Consider the following 16,696-nt stretch of genomic DNA (forward strand, 5'->3'; position numbering starts at 1 on the left):
TCTGTCTACCATTCAGTCAAATTTGGCATATTCCATATTACTTTTCACCAATCTGTGCTGCCCATGTTGGTCTTTTAATCCTTTGAAATATGTAGCCCTTAATTATATACTACCTTCTGCCGTTCATTGTTTTATTACTCTAATATTTATTACTGTAATAGTACATTCTTTAAGGTAAGGGATCTTACCTATATGTATTTACATCTAGCATGTTTTCTAAGACATAGTCGTAACTCAGTCTCTTCCTTGGGTAGATTGCTAGAAGATGATGGCTAGAAAATGACAGGCACCAAGCAGGTGGTATTCCACCAAAGAAAACTTTGCTTTGAAAACAGCAGGTTAAAGAAATCATAACCTTATATGTCCCAAGCTTCCAGAAGTTGAAGTTAGACATAAGATAATCCTTAGCAACACAGAAAGCATCATCTTGTTAGGGCCTACAAAGAGATCATCAAAATGGTACTGTTCAAAATGTGGGAAGTGGAGCCCATCCATGACTATACCACTTAACTCTTACCTCCTCATTACCCTTGCACAACAATTCTTAGCTCATAGACATCTTGACCTTATTTATAATTATATTAATCAGGCTGGGGTTTTCAGTGTTTTATTCTCATTATAATTGAACAGGAGCCCCATTGCCTAGAAGCTGGAGAAATATACAAGTACATTTTAAAGCCATTGAAATTATTAATCTAGTTGGCTATCCAAAGTACTTGAGACCAAAAACCAAAGACAAACAAAAGATGATATTTCTCAAATTTTTGTGAGAGAAACAACTTAGACTCAGTTTAAGATGCCTTAGTAATTTCTAGTTTTCTTTCAAACAAGCAGTTGATACAATTGACAATAAACCCAAATAAAAAAAAACAGTTTTTAATTGCCTCCAGGTTACTTCATAGAAGCCCATCTGAACTTAGGTGGCCAGCACAAACTGAAAATTATGAGCAGTCTGCCGATCAGGGATCCCAGCGCCACTAGCCTATTGCTCTTTACACTATCAGTCTGGGAGAAGATCTAGGCCAGCATTCAAGAAAATTTCTATTTGTATAAGTAAATTCCTTTTTGTGCAATAATTACTTAACTCCAAATTATAATTCTTGTTGAGTCAGTGGTCTTAGAACAGTCTTTTCTAACATAATCCAGCATTCTGATTTAAGACACAAATGTCTTCATCTTTTCCTTAACATCCCCTAGATACATACCTGTGGATGCCTTTTTCAGTTGGCAACAACTCATTTGCATATATAATTATTTAAAAGTCACCTCCTTCCTCCACCTTGAACATTAATGAATAACATAAATCCAATGGGCATTGTTCAGGTTTTTAGTCTTTTTGAGTTGTGTGGACGTGGTTTACCTCTCATACCTGAGCTTCTACTGTTTGGTTACTTGGCTTGCTCCTATCAGGCAGTTATTCAAGTTTTCATCATCACTCTCATGCAATGTGGCTAGTCCATTGGCCAGGAAACATTTCAGCACCTCTCCAGTCAGCTGTGGATGTCGACATGTGTCTCAGGATTCTGATGTACTATTATAAAATTGTCCTCAAAGTAGCTTTCTCATGTCCAGTATGAGCAAAATGATCATTCAGTTCCAATAAAAATATTTTGAGAGATCTGTGGTGGTCAATTAAAATCCCTGTTAAGTGAATTTATCAATATGACCAAGAAGTATTACTTTCATCCTCTATCAAATTACATTTTCCCAGTCCTTTGAAATGACTTCCATCTGCCTGATTGGATCCACTTCAGGTAGATGATATATCCAAGGGCCCTTTGCCACACAAATGCTCATCTTCCAAGTGAAAGTCTCTGAGACTTTCTACTCTTTTAGCTTTACCTAGGGATAGGTGAGCAAGATTTAATGAGGTAACTAACTACTCCCTTCTCCCTCAAAGAATAACAACATTAAAACCTCTCTCAGTTGAACAGATTGACCCCCTCCTCTACTGTGGTCTTCTCTTACTTAGTGAAGCTGAAACACGAGATTCATTTAGTCCCTAGAATACCTACATAGAATGTTCCGATACAGGGAAGGAAGTGACTATGAAACCTATAGTTGGTAAATGCTTGGAACCTGTGTAGAGTCTCCCATTACTCAGGACTAGTGAAATGTCTATTTAGCAAAAGTTCTCTAACCATGAGAAGAAAAGGAAATAAATACAGAAGATCATCCGGAGATACCCTGTATCATAGCCACTCTTTCTTGATGAGCTTATGTGGGGTTGAGGCGAAGATATATGACTCTGCTCCACTCCAAATTTGAAGTTATTTTAGTGTAGTTGCTATATTTTAAAATGTTTATACACTCCAGATTGTAAGGTTCACACAATGCAACCTAAATATTTTATTTACTGTTTTACCTATGGTTTCCATTCCTTAAACATAGCCAACTATAATGTAGAGATGTTTCTAGGCTTTGTCTCAAGACACATCTTCCTTTGTCTATCTGATCTTCAGCCAAGCTGACCAGTGGATTCACATCACTGACACGATCCACATAGCTAATGTCGAGCCCAACAATCCCATCTTTGTACCTCATTGTTTTTCTACATTTGCTTTCCATTCCAAACTCCAAGCAGCCATCCTTAAACTATGAAGAGAACACTTGAAAATGTACCTTTACTTTTGAAAAAAAGAGGCATGTTTTAAATAAATTTTCTCTTAATATCTCTTTATTTTTCTAAAAGCAATCATTACCATTGAATGAAATATATTTAAGCATAAATTGATTTTAAATAAATTGGAAGTTAAAGTACATTTCTATATCTTATATATTCAAAAACAAACAAGACTCCTCCAATTATATGTATATGGACATGTGTACATATAACTATCTAATTGCGTGAAAAGAAAACTGAAACAGCCCCACCAAAATGTGAACAGCTTTTTTGTTTATGGTTTAAAAAAATAACTATCATATTTCCTTCTCAAACCTCTGAAGTGTTGGATTCTTGATCAATAATACTGAATTTACATAATACTTTATAAATGAAAATAAAGAGGTAGGCTTTCATTATTGTTTTGTTATTTAAAAGAACATTAATGATGCTGACATTAAATGTTAAACTTAGAACATTGCTCATGTAACCACAAAAATCCTTGAGACTTCAAAATCTTTTTCTACTCTCCATTAAAACCCCACAAAACCAGCAATCAAGGCTGGCTCTTCTGTCATAGGTACAGTTGGTGCACATCAGTAACCAGCTCATTTCCCTTTGCTGGTCTTCTCTAACCACTCACCTAAATCATCTGGCTTCTAAAGGGACTAGAACTAAATGGCAACTTCGTTCTAAAATAATACTTTTCTTTAAAAAAAAAAAAGTAGCCAAAGAAATGTTTTAAAAACTGTACTTAACTTCCATCATTGGAAATTTTTGGATTGTACTGACCAGGTCTGTCTTTGACCTTGACAAAAGGCATACTTTCAAAGGTGATATTCTCAATTCAGAGAAACTCAGAAATTAAGAGGTCCCAAGGGAACATAGCATAGGTAGTTCCCTCCTCCAGAGGCTGTTCTCTACAGTGAATATACGCTTCACACTCTCACATGAATACTGGTCACAACTAAAAATGGATTATTTGTTTTGCTGCAATATGATTTTATTTCAGATTCTAGTTAGAATATAAACTGTGCTTTATCCATGGGAAAAAAATATGATCAAATACAGTGTTCCTCTGGGAAGAAGTTACAGTCTATACTCCGTAAGTTTCTTAACTGCTCCCTAATTCCCTTCCTCTATCACATTTAAGACACTTTCATAATGTTTTAATACCATATTTCCATACATACTAATTGGGATGGCTCGGAATTTTTGCACAGCTTCCAGAAATATCAAGGGTTTCTTCACCCAGCTACATCTTGGGACTTTTGGGCTCCCTGTAGCATCAGAAAGAATGCCTTCTATTCAGTGTCACCCCTCCCTAAATGCCCCGGTTGAGGAAGCATTTGTGTTCTCATAGCACCACAGTCAGCATGGTCTACAGTTTTTCTGGATTACGGGACTGTTCCAGACACAGATATGTAGGCATAATTAACAGGAATTTCCAAACATGGAGAGAATTGGTTGTTAATAATTAAGCTCAGGAAAAAACCTGATAGAAAATATGGAATGAACTCTCTCAAAAGTTTTAACAGTCAACAGCTACCATGGGGGTGGAATTATGCTTTTGGAAATGAACAGAAGGAAATGCAGAATGGTACCAAAGACAGGGAAGGACTAAAGTCAGAGACCTTGAGTGTGCACCCCAGTCACTGCTCTGAGACTTCTATAAGGTTACACTGGGAGTCAGCCTCAGACTAATAAGATCTATTTCATGGGGTTATTGTGGAGATTAAATTAGACAATGTGAGTGAAAGTTTCTGGTACACAGTGGGTATTCAGGGGGAGGAAGAGGGAGACATAGAAAGGAACAGGGAGATTAGTTTTCACACCACCTGAAACTAGTAGCTCAAAAAACAAAAAGAGGCATTTTCTCATTTTCTTTCTTTCTTTCCTTCTTTTTTTCCCCTAAGTTTTGATTCTCTTTGGGTAGGTCTACTTTAAGTCATTTGATTTTTAAATTATACTCTTGGAATCGGGAGATTTAACTCCCCCACCTAGGACATGCTTGAAAATAAATTATAACAGTATTCTTAATATAACTATTAATATACTTAATTTAGCAGTAATATTGTCTTTGGTAATTCAACTAACATAATATTAACAACTTTTAAAGCAAGTACTAGGTGAGAAAACATAAATAAGCTTTTATTTCTTTGGTGTAACCTACAGCACCTACAGACTGTTTCTTTTTCATCTGCAGTGTTCAAAAGTGATCAGAGTACACAGTAAAAATAAATTCAATAAATTCTTCTTGACCATATTAGAAGAAGTTAAAAGGCCCTCCTATATTTAGTACTTTCTAGTCATTTTCATCACTGGTATCTGACCACCTTTGTAGATTTAAACAATAATATCAACAACACATTAATTATAGACAGAGGTGAGGGTAACAGACTAAATTAGAGGAAACTTGAAGCAGTTAGTGCCAAGAGCAGAAACAGAATATTACAGATACAGAGAATACTTTTCTTATAGCTACTGACCATTTAAATTTCTCATGTCAATTACCTCTTCATAGGACGTGTATTCTTATAAAGACTTTTATTATTTTTCTTGATTCATAGAAATGCTATTTCTTCTCAACTGAACTAAACTTTTCTCTAAACCAACATTCTTTCCAGGAGCTTACTCTAAATAGACTCTATTAACTGTGTTATTTTGGGCATTTACCTTTTTAAAAAAATATATTTTATTTATTTATTTGACAGAGACAGCCAGCGAGAGAGGGAACAAATGCAGGGGGAGTGGGAGAGGAAGAAGCAGGCTCCCAGCAGAGGAGCCTGATGTGGGGCTCGATCCCAGAACGTTGGGATCATGCCCTGAGCCAAAGGCAGACGCTTAACGACTGCGCCACCCAGGTGCCCCTGGGCATTTACCTTTTAACTCAACTTTTCAGCGGTAAAATGAGTATGATTGTCCTCACGGTTATGAAACAATGATTAAAAATGTTTATCATAGCTCTGAGTTTTAGAGAAAAGGAAAAGAACACTGTAGAGCTGGTTTCCAACTTTAATAGAGGACTATGAACACCAGTCATCAAGAATTAGTAGTGGCTGCTGGAGATAATTGATCCATTGTGGTAAAGCCCTTCTGATCAACAAATTTTTAAAAGAAAGTGGCAGAAGCAGATGGCAAAAAAAAGAAGGAAAAAGGAAACTGGGAAGAGAGAAGTGCAAAAAGGAAAGGAGAGAGAAAGAATATGAATCTATTTTCTAGCTTGATAGGATTGTTCGATTTTTAAAGTAATTAATTTAAACAGCAAAAATGACAAGTTTCAAAGGCAAACTTAAAATTTCTCTACCTTGTTTGATTAGAAATCTAATTAATTTGTATTTGCCATTTACTTTGCTATTGCAAAAGAAAATCTTCTGCCAAAGACTTTCTTTTCTTGTTCTTCCTGGAACATCTTTCAAAAATCATGACTTCTTAGGCTAAAGCAAATGAGACTGAACAGAAATGGCTTCCAATGGATATGAGGGAAATGAAGGAATTTGCCTAACTCTGAAACTCTCATTTGTAATTCAAAAAAATATTTTCCTCCAGTAGCTTGATGCAGAGTCTCTCTCCCAGAGTTAGTTACAGACTTTGGATCATTTTAGTCCATGCGGAGATTTCCAGATTTTAGTTTCTCAGAAGCCATCTTGCTTGGAATTGGAAACCTAACAGCAGATTGTGTATTCGATGGTCTTATACTATGTCTGGCACAATGGTTTTCAAACACATTTTAGAGTCTGATACTCAAAACCAAACTTCAGGATTCACTATGGCTGAGGTATACTTCAGGCTGTAAGTAATTTCTTACAGGTTACATAAGCTTTGAATTTCATGAACAGAGAACAATTTCTTCCTGTTGCTCATGATTCATCCTTTCTTTACGCCTGGAACATTTATTCTTTAATGATTTTTAACTACCTTCTTTTTGATAGTTTATCTCCTCTTGTACTTAGTTAACTATGTTCATTAGTCAAAAAGTTTTGTCTTTTGTCAAAAATACTATTACTATCTCTTTTTAAAAACTGATTGATTCATCTATTTATTCATTAAAAAAATTAACCTTCAATAATGTGTTAAACATTGTCTCAGTTTTTCAAATTTATAAATAGAAACTATTTTTCTAACATACATACCTTACATGATAAAATATCATTTTAAAAAATATTATTTTACCTCAGGTCTATAGTATTGAAGTGATCGTAATTCTTTTAAAAAAAAAAGATTTTATTTTAAAGTAATTTCTATACCCACTGTGGGGCTTGAACTTATAAACCCAAGGTCAGGAGTTGCATGCTCTACTGACTGAGCCAGCCAGGCACCCCAAATTGATCATAATTCTTGATTCATAACATAGTCTCACTATTTTTGCAAGCCCATTTTGTGTTTCTTTGCTTGTTTATTTAATGATAAAATTATGCTGATAAAAACATGACCCAAAGATCTAATACAAGATTTAAACAATTGTTAATAACATACAACTGCTTATGTGCTCATCTCTATGATGACCTTTCGCCTCCCCTTACTTGAGGTTATTTACATCGTACATCTTCTCTTTCTGTATATAGTTTTATCACTTATCTGAGTTCCTGCAATGTATACTGTTATTTTTCTATTGCTTTTCATTTTATAAAAATTGTACTAGGTGGATCCATTTTGGACTCCTTTTCCTTCATTACTATGTCTAAGATACATCTATATCATTTTATAATTGTAATTTTTATGGTTCTGAATAACATTCCATTGTCTTGTTTATGGGGATTATTATATTTCTCTTTATATACATACATAAGAGTTTATCTTGGGTATGGAATTGGGAGTGAAACTGATGAACCACAGAATTTGTGAATATTGAGCTTTACAAGATAAGGCCAACATTTTTCTAGACTGATTATATTAGTATACACTTTCATCAGCAATGGAGAAGAAATCTTCCTGATTCATATACTGTTTATTCAGAAAATCTAATTGCCTGTCTTTTCTTCAGATAAATTTAGAACAAACTGGACTAAATGGAAGAAGTAAACCAGTCTGTGGTGTCTGAATTTATTATTTTGGGGCTTTGTAGTTCATGGGAGCTCCAGGCCTTCCTACTAGTGATATTTTCTTCACTTTATTTGATCACCATTTTAGGCAACATCTGCATTGTGCTCCTAATTATTGCTGACCTTCATCTCCACTCCCCCATGTACTTCCTGTTAGCCAATCTTTCATTCACTGATTTCTGCCTTTCCTCAGTCACTACCCCTAAAATGATCACAGACTTTCTCAAGGAAAACAAGACCATCTCTTTTGAAGGCTGCATGTGTCAGATTTTCTTTGGACATTTCTTTGGAGGGGGTGAGATGGTGCTACTTGTGTCAATGGCCTATGACCGTTATGTGGCCATCTGCAAGCCACTTCACTACTTCAGCATCATGAACAGGCAAATGTGCATTGGGTTAGTGATGACATCATGGATCATTGGGTTTGTGCATTCAATAAGCCAACTAGCTATGATTATAAAGCTGCCCTTCTGTGGACCGAGGGAATTGGATAGCTTTTTCTGTGATATTCCATTGGTGATCAAGTTGGCCTGCATAGACACCTCTATTCTAGAAATGTGGATAAATGCTGACAGTGGGGTACTGGCAACCATCTGCTTCATTCTGTTGCTAATCTCTTACTCTTATATTCTGCTTTCCATCTGCCTTCACTCTAAGGATGGGGCATCCAAGGCTCTCTCCACCTGCACTGCCCACATTACAGTGGTAGTGTTATTCTTCGGGCCTTGCATCTTTATCTACCTGTGGCCACTCAGCATCACCTGGGTGGACAAGTTTCTTGCTGTATTTTATGCTGTCATCACACCTCTCCTAAATCCAGCCATTTATACTCTAAGGAACAAAGAAATTAAAAATGCCATTAAGAGACTATGATGTCGGCATATGGATTTCTGTATTTCAGGGTCTCACAGTATCAGAATGCCCACCGTAGGATCTCTAAATTAGCCATGCCTGTCCTGTTGCTTGGGACTGGGAAGCATTCCCCAGTTCACATATGGTAATCATGTGTATCTCTAGTAAAACTTTTATGCCAATTCTATCATATTCCACAATCATTTGTTGATCACGGAATGCAAAATGATTTCCTGTCTGGAAAATCTGGCAAATCTCTACGACTATGATTTTGGTTGTGCTCAAGAATGACTTAAAATTAATAACAAGTTAATGTTACTTACTAGTATTAGTGCTGCTACTACAACACCTTATCTTAAAATTTTCTATTATGCTAAGCATTTCTTTGAGCAAAGCATTTCACATAGATCTCTAAATTTTGGTCAATAGGTCAGTGCATTGAATGTTGCTCTTTATATTTATAAATGGATAAATTAGTCTCTCAGTTAATATTTTAGCTACCTTATCTGGAGAGACAGCTGTAAAGGTAATAATTAAGTATTCCCTATCATACTCAGAAAAGAAATGAATCATAATCTGATGAGAGCGTTGTCCCCTCAACCTCATATTTTAGTCGTTTGTGAAACAGTGTAATTATCTTCAGAACATGCGCTAAATTAAATACAAATATGGATATACTAACGACCTTTGGGGATTTTACTTCTTTCTATTTGTAAATGGGTAAGAAAGTTCATTATCTTTTTTCAGATATAAATAGGGAAAAGTGTTCTGAAAGTGAGGCCCAGAAGTCTGATTTTAGAATAAATTATCCATTTAATTCACTTCAGTGTTCAGATGGCCTGTAAGCAACTGGATTATATACAAAGTTTGTGAACTGTTCGTTATTACTACATACAACATAACTGAAGAGGAATGGAAGCAGAATGTTCAGCTTTAGCCCAGAAGGCTGATCTGAAGCTTGCATAGCTCCAATAAGGATCAAATATGTGCCAGTTGCTTCAGTTTTAAAAGGTCTCATGACTGCCTGTACATCTCACCAATAGTTAAAATTACTGTAAAACACCATAGAAGTCTCGCAAAAGTAGTTTAGGAGTAGAAATTTGAAGAAAACATTTGTGATCTAACACTCCTTGCATGTTCCCTCTCCCTTGAACACCAAGCGTATAACCACCAGCTTCACACAGCAGAAGTGCAGCCCTTTCTGCCGATGGGTCCTATCCCCGTGCTGTAACAAAAGCACCTTTTTGAGAGCTTGTTTGGAGGTTCTAGCAGGGGAGCGCAGCTACTCCTGAACACTTGACTGAAGAATGGTTCTCCTCTATGGGGGAAGGTCGTCCTCTTCCACCAAGCACACAGCTTCGGGAGGGTCACACATGGAGCAGTGAGGGAGGAAGGGGACACCCGCCTAGCCAGCCAGATCAGCTGAATCAACCCTGGCGATGAATGGGGTGACAGATGTCGCAGCCAGATCACTCTCACATCCCCAAAGCACCTTTTTGTACCAAAAACATCTCAGGGATTCTTTCTTGACCATGCCCTGGAGGCCCCACATCAAAAACTTTCTTAAGAATTCTTCCCACTGTATGCCTCAAAAAGGTATGCAAATTTACATCTCCTTATCTGAAATCCCTGGACCAGATATACTTCAAAGTTCCTGTTGCTTTTTTTAAGTGATGAATTAAGGAGAAATTTTATTTCCAAACTCATCAAAAATTATTACAAGCACTTGGGGCGCCTGGGTAGCGCAGTCGTTAAAGCGTCTGCCTTCGGCTCAGGGCGTGATCCCGGCGTACCGGGATCGAGTCCCACATCAGGCTCCTCCGCTATGAGCCTGCTTCTTCCTCTCCCACTCCTCCTGCTGTGTTCCCTCTCTCGCTGGCTGTTTCTCTGTCACATAAATAAATAAAATCTTTAAAAAAATAAAAAAAAAAATTATTACAAGCACAAAACATCCTTTCCAAAGTGTCCCAAATTAAATCAAAGGTACATCATCAAAGTAAAACACTTGTGACATTAAGAACTCCTTTAGGTTGTCATATTTTCACATCACTTTGTGTTTAATCATTTGCATGTTCTGATGATCACATTAAAACATTTTTTAAAGACATGAAATAATGTAGTATTTTTTTAAAGTATAACCACAACTGTAAAGTAGAGGAACTTAAGAAGACAGAGACCAAGTCTGCTTTGTACACAGGATGAGGTAATCTAATAGCCAACACAACATGAATCTTTCCCAACAAGTTTGCTAAGACACAGCTCCCTTAGTGTTACAAATAAAACAACCTTCTCATTTAAAAAAAATCAAGACATCATTTGATTAATAAAGCCTATTCTTCCCCCAGTTTTTTACTTGCTTGTCTTCATTTAGAAACTGTAAATTCATGAGAAAAGAACAAGTTTTGTTAGGGTATAAAAACCTTAGGAACAACAAATTACAAATATTCAACTTTTTAACAAACAAAAATATTTCCTTCCCAAAATGGAAACATCCAGTAAATAAAACAAACATAATATTCTGGGTATAAAAACACTAGTAATTCCTTTATGAAAGGGGTGTATTAGGCGGTATCATTTTTTTTTCTTAAAGAGTCTCATGACTACTTGTACACATGGGGCTTGAACTCACCACCCTGAGATCAAGACCTGAGCTGAGATCAAGAGTCAAACACTTAACAGACTGAGCCACCAGGTGCCCCAAACTTTTGTTGGTCTTAAATATAAAAACACTTTACCAAAAGAATCAGGCCATTATTATTTAAAGTGTACTCCTTCATCCAGTTTCCTTATCTGAGTAGAAACTCATCAATTTCTGTAGAATTTTGACTACAGGACTAAAGCCACAGGAAAGGTCTAAAATATATGAAAGTCATTTGGCTGGAGAAAAGCATTTTCTTGAGACTTGAAGGCAGTCATTCATCGCTTTGCACTGAAAAGCATTCCTCAGCAAACTTCTCCTCTACAGCCTTTAGAATAATGCACAGGATCTGGGCTCTCGGAAGGCATTGCTTCCAGCTGGAACACTTACCAGCAGGGCATCCTTGCAGGCATTCTGCATGCGATACTGCTCCAGCTCTGCTGATGCCTGGGAGACCTTGATCCTCCCCACGCTGGCCTCCAGCAGTTGCTGCCCCACCCAGTGCTGCAGGCGAGCACGCAAGTCCTGGCCCTCAAGACAGGCGGTAGCAATGGGCTCCAAGGGCCGAGGGCCAGGCCGAGGAGTAGGCTCCAATTTCATACTGTTTTTTAAAAGCAACATGGTCTTGTGTACTTTGTAACATCCCCAAATAGAGCACCTGAAACACAAACCCTTATTTAAAATAATTATTATTTCTGTGCATGCGTGTGTGTATACGTTCTTAGTTTTTTTGTGTGTTTTATATCTCCGTACCTCAGTCTGGTTACTATCTGTTGACTTGTCTTTGAATCCACTGATTCTTCTTCTGTGTTCACTGTTTGTGAGCCCACTTAAATCCATAGCTTTATTTGCTTTTTCAGTTCTAAAATATCATTTGGGTCTTCCTTAGATATTCCATTTCTCTGTTAAAATTTTTCTATTGTTTTCTCCATTTTTTTTCAAGTCTTTAAGTTCTTTTTTAAAATAGTGATTTTATACTCTACTAATTTTAACAGTTGAGCCCTCTGTGTTCTTCTTTTAACTATTTTCCTTTTAATTACGAGGCATATATCCCTGCTTCTTTGCATGTTCCTATTTTATGTGTTTTAGGCATTGTGTATAAAAAAATCTTATAGATTTGACTTAATATATTCCTCCAGAAACTCTTTACTGTTTCGTCTATCAGGCATAAAAAGTTAAAGTGTAATCACCTCACTCCAATCAAGTACTGAGCTTCTTTGAAAGTGTAATCACCTTACTCCAATCAAGTACTGAGCTTCTTTGAATCGGATTGTAGCTTTTATAAGACTTAGTATACTTTTGGTTTACACCTGCTCCTTGGATATATCCCTTCCAAATTTTAATTATGATTCTAATGGATCTCTTGCTCCTCAATCTGAAAGATTTTAGGTGATTCAGTTTTGCCCTTCAGAATTTTTTTAAAGATTTATTTATTTTTAAGGGATCTCTATACCCAAAAGTGGGGCTCAAACTCACAATCCTGAGATCAAGAGTCACAGGCTCTGCAGCTGAGCCAGCCAGGTGCCCTGCCCTTCAGAAGTTTTGAGCTTAGAACTTTAGTCTTCTCCCTTTTCCTACTAGCTTCAAGAGTATGGCAGAATCCTCACTCAGAAATCGGTCTTTATGTTTGTCCTTTTCAATTTAATGTACCCGGTAAGAATCCATTGCAAACATAAATATTAAGGAACAATACAGGAAAAATGTAAAATATTACTGATTGTATAACCAGAAAGAATTGCAAATACTCAGGATGTAGAGTCCTTTCATAGTCTAGCAGTGAATTTGGCTTGGTCTTCTTGTTATCAAACCAAAATATACATTAAATTAGTTTCACAATTTCTAAAGATTCTGCACACACACATGCACCACATATACTTGAGACCCATAGCTTGAGCTTAAGAAAAGAGTTATACAAGACCTGTCCCTGGAGGAAAAACTGTCAACAAACAACGTGGACAAAGTAATTGCTCAATAATGATATCAATCATGAAATGATCAGATTAATATCTATTTGACATTTAAAGAATATCTGCTTATTGAGTCATAGACATTAAGTCAGAAGTTCAAAAATTGTGCAATAAGATATGTAAATCTGTATAATATAAATATTATATATGTATAATAAAGATTATATATGTATGCATGTGTGTATATATATATGTATGTGCATATATATATATATATATATATATATATATATATATATATATATAATTTCCCTGCCCTAGGCCAACTGGAGGTGGCTTCAGTACATGGAATTGAGGTAAGCAAGGGTGAGAATAATAGACATAGGCCAAATACATGAAACAAGCTATCTCTAAGGCTCTCCCTCTTGTTTTCCCACCTATGTATCTCAATCTTTCCTTATTACTTCTATCTACCTCACATCTCCCTCTTTGTTCCTTTTTCCTCCAGAGTTTAAATCATCTCTCATATATTTTTTTCTTTCAGAAAAAATAAAATTGAATTATTCATATCCCAGGTTTAAATAGAAGGAAAGCTGTATATTTCATAGTTCCCTCAAAAGTTTCTATATATTAGCTCTAAATTGATCAGTTTGAATCTAGACGGTCTAATTAATGTCTGAGGTCATACTTTCAGCAGATTCTAAGTCTATAATCTGTGCTTTTTCATCAATTTCCCATAAACTTTTCTTGGGACTTTAATTCAGTTGCCAAACAACTTGTTAGAGAGTTAACTGATAGTTCCATATACTTTCATAATTAGTGATCTATTCTGAATATTAAAAAATGGTGACTTTAGAAAAAAACAGCCTCAAATTTTGTAAAATTATTTAAGAATCTGTATTAGTTGAAGTTGTCTGAAAATGCATAGAGTAACTTGTGCTCCTGTGAGTTATTTAGGAGATCATTCTCGAACTCGGGAGTTGACTATGCAGCCTCTTCATTGCCATCTTCATGTCCTTGTTCCTCAATGTGTAGATAACAGGATTCAAAATGGGTGTAATCATAAAGTCCAAAATGGCAAGAAATTTATCCACTGACACGGTGGGAAATGGCCACACATAAACAAAGATGCATGGTCCAAAGAACAAAATCACCACGGTGATGTGAGCTGACAGAGTAGAAAAGGCCTTAGACAAACCACCACATATGGAACGTTTCCACACAGTGACCAGGATGAAGATATAGGAGATAAGCAATAAGAAGAAGGTGCCCATGGAAATGAACCCACTGTTGGCAGTAACCACGAATTCCATTCTGTAGGTGTCTGTGCAGGCAAGTCTGATAAACCAAGGAAGGTCACAGTAAAAGCTATCTATCTCATTAGGACCACAAAAAGGCAAGTGGCCAACAAAAGCTAACTGGGCCACTGAATGAATGAAGCCAATAGCCCAAGCACCAGACAGAAGTAAAATGCACATCTGCGGGCTCATGATAGTCAGGTAGTGGAGGGGCTTACATATGGCCACATATCGGTCCAGGGCCATGGCAACGAGCAGCACCATCTCTGATCCACCCAGGACATGAAGGGCAAATATCTGGATGACACATCCCTGAAAGGATATGGTTTTGTCCCCAGAGTACAGGTCATGAATCATCTTAGGTACCGTCAAGGTAGAAAACCACAAATCAATGAATGAGAGATTAGCTAAAAGAAAGTACATGGGGGAATGTAAGTAAGGGTCAAAGGTCACTACAAACACAACAAGGAAGTTTCCCACAACAATTGTTACATAAAACACTGTAGAGAAGGCAAGGAGAAAATGCTGCACTGGTCTAGAGGTAGAAAGTCCCAGCAACACAAATTCAGACACTGAAGAGTAATTTGATTTATTCATTGACTTTGTGTTACCTGAAAGGGACAAATAAAAATAATTATAAAGGGATGCACCAGAGCTATTGAAAGAAACAGATGTCATTGAGTTTCAAATTCTGACATTAAAGAAAAAACTTCACTCTTGTCACAAAAGTCCCTTGAAAAAGTCATAGAAAGTTTATTCATTTAATAAATGTTGATTAAGCAGCTATCATGAAGACCTACGTACCTGTGCCACATTCTGGGGTATACTATTGTACAGAGCAAAAGGGAGTCCCTCATGTCAAGAAGGAGCATGTGTCAAGCAATGATGCAAGCAGTTAAGGGACTGTAGCTAGGAGATATCGCCAGGACCAACGTCAGCTGACACCCCAGAACTGATAAGGAGCAAAACCAGAGGAAGTCTGCAGAGACCCCAAACTGATTAAATCCCTTTAAAAACTGAAGGATCTTGGCAATAAACTGTCAGACTCTTCAGACCTGACCCCACTATGTCTGACACTTAAGAAAAGGCAACTGCCATGAAAGGCTCTGCCCGACTGATCTCTGAACAGAATGGAGATCCTTCACTGCTTGAACTTAAGAAGCAGTAAGTGGCCAGAGTTGACCCAGAGGAGAGGGAGGTCTTAACTCAATTGTGCACCCACAGACTGACTTTGAGTTTGGTTCGTCAACTTCCTACACCCTTCTGTTATCTTGATTGTTATGTGGCTTGTCTTCTGTCCTGCTCTGTGTGCTGTGTAGGAGGCCAAGTTTAATCGCATGGTGAAATGTCATTGAGTTTGGAACCCTGAACCTGCTTTATAATTGTGATTTAATTTTGCTTTATGACTGAATAAAGCTGACATCGTGGAGAGACACAACTCATGTGTGCGCCTTTATAGCGTGCTCGTGACAAATAAATGCCCTGTCTTTATGTAGTCTGTAGTCTAGTTGTGAAGCTAGGCATTAAATAACTAATGACATAACTATATGATTATAATGGTAATAAGTTATTTGAAGAAAAGAACAAAGGGTATGAGAATTATAAGAGCTCATAGCAGTGCCATCTGCTGTGATCTGGAAGAAGACATTTGTGCTAAGATCTAAATGATGAGTAGGAGTTAAATAAGTGAGGAAGAGTAGGAAGAGTGATCTACCGAGAAGAAAAACATGGGAAATACTCCTAAGAATGAAGAAACAGAACAATTTGGAATAAATAAAAGATCAGCAAGCGTCTGATCAAGGTAGAGCCCTCTACTCTGTATAAAGAATTTGGTCAATATCTTAGAAGTGATAGAAAGCCACTGAAGTAGAAGAGTGAAATAATATTAGTACCTTGAAGAGTTGACAGTAGCTGCAAAGTAAAGAATGCAACAGAGTAATCCAGAGGGAAGAGAGAGATCTATTAGGAGTCTATTGAAAGATCATATCAAATCACTACAGAAAGGATAAATTTATCAATAAATGGTGTTGACATAACTAACCAAACTTGGTAGAAGTAAATTCGTGACCTTACAACAGTATATAAAATGCATTTTAATGAATATTGAAATAATAAAGAAATGGAAAAATAGAAGAAATATAGGCTTATTTTTACATAATACTTTGTGTGAGAAAAATCTAAGCATATTCCCTCATGTGTAAATCATGCGGAAAAAAATGGACACCTTCAGATTCAAAAATGTAATCTTCTACATACTATTTTTAGAAAAAAAGACAAATGTGGGAAAATAGCTATTAAATATAATGATGAACCAAATTTTGAATGAACAAACACATAAAAACTTGGACAGAATAAGA

General features: G+C 36.5%; 2 protein-coding genes across 2 annotated transcripts; one reads left to right on the top strand and one right to left on the bottom strand.

The window, feature by feature from the left end:
* The first annotated feature begins 7,608 nt into the window (after window positions 1-7,608).
* LOC125282701 (olfactory receptor 4K3-like) lies at window positions 7,609-8,517 on the top strand. The gene has a single exon (XM_048218375.1). It carries the CDS (start codon window positions 7,612-7,614, stop codon window positions 8,515-8,517), a length of 906 nt encoding a protein of 301 aa, XP_048074332.1. The 5' UTR covers window positions 7,609-7,611.
* Window positions 8,518-13,994: 5,477 nt separating this feature from the next.
* Window positions 13,995-14,936, bottom strand: LOC125282700 (olfactory receptor 4F6-like). Its single transcript, XM_048218374.1, has one exon. It carries the CDS (start codon window positions 14,934-14,936, stop codon window positions 13,995-13,997), a length of 942 nt encoding a protein of 313 aa, XP_048074331.1.
* Window positions 14,937-16,696: the final 1,760 nt, after the last annotated feature.

This window comes from Ursus arctos, unplaced genomic scaffold (genome assembly GCF_023065955.2).
Source record: "Ursus arctos isolate Adak ecotype North America unplaced genomic scaffold, UrsArc2.0 scaffold_33, whole genome shotgun sequence".
NCBI classification, from domain to species: domain Eukaryota; kingdom Metazoa; phylum Chordata; class Mammalia; order Carnivora; family Ursidae; genus Ursus; species Ursus arctos.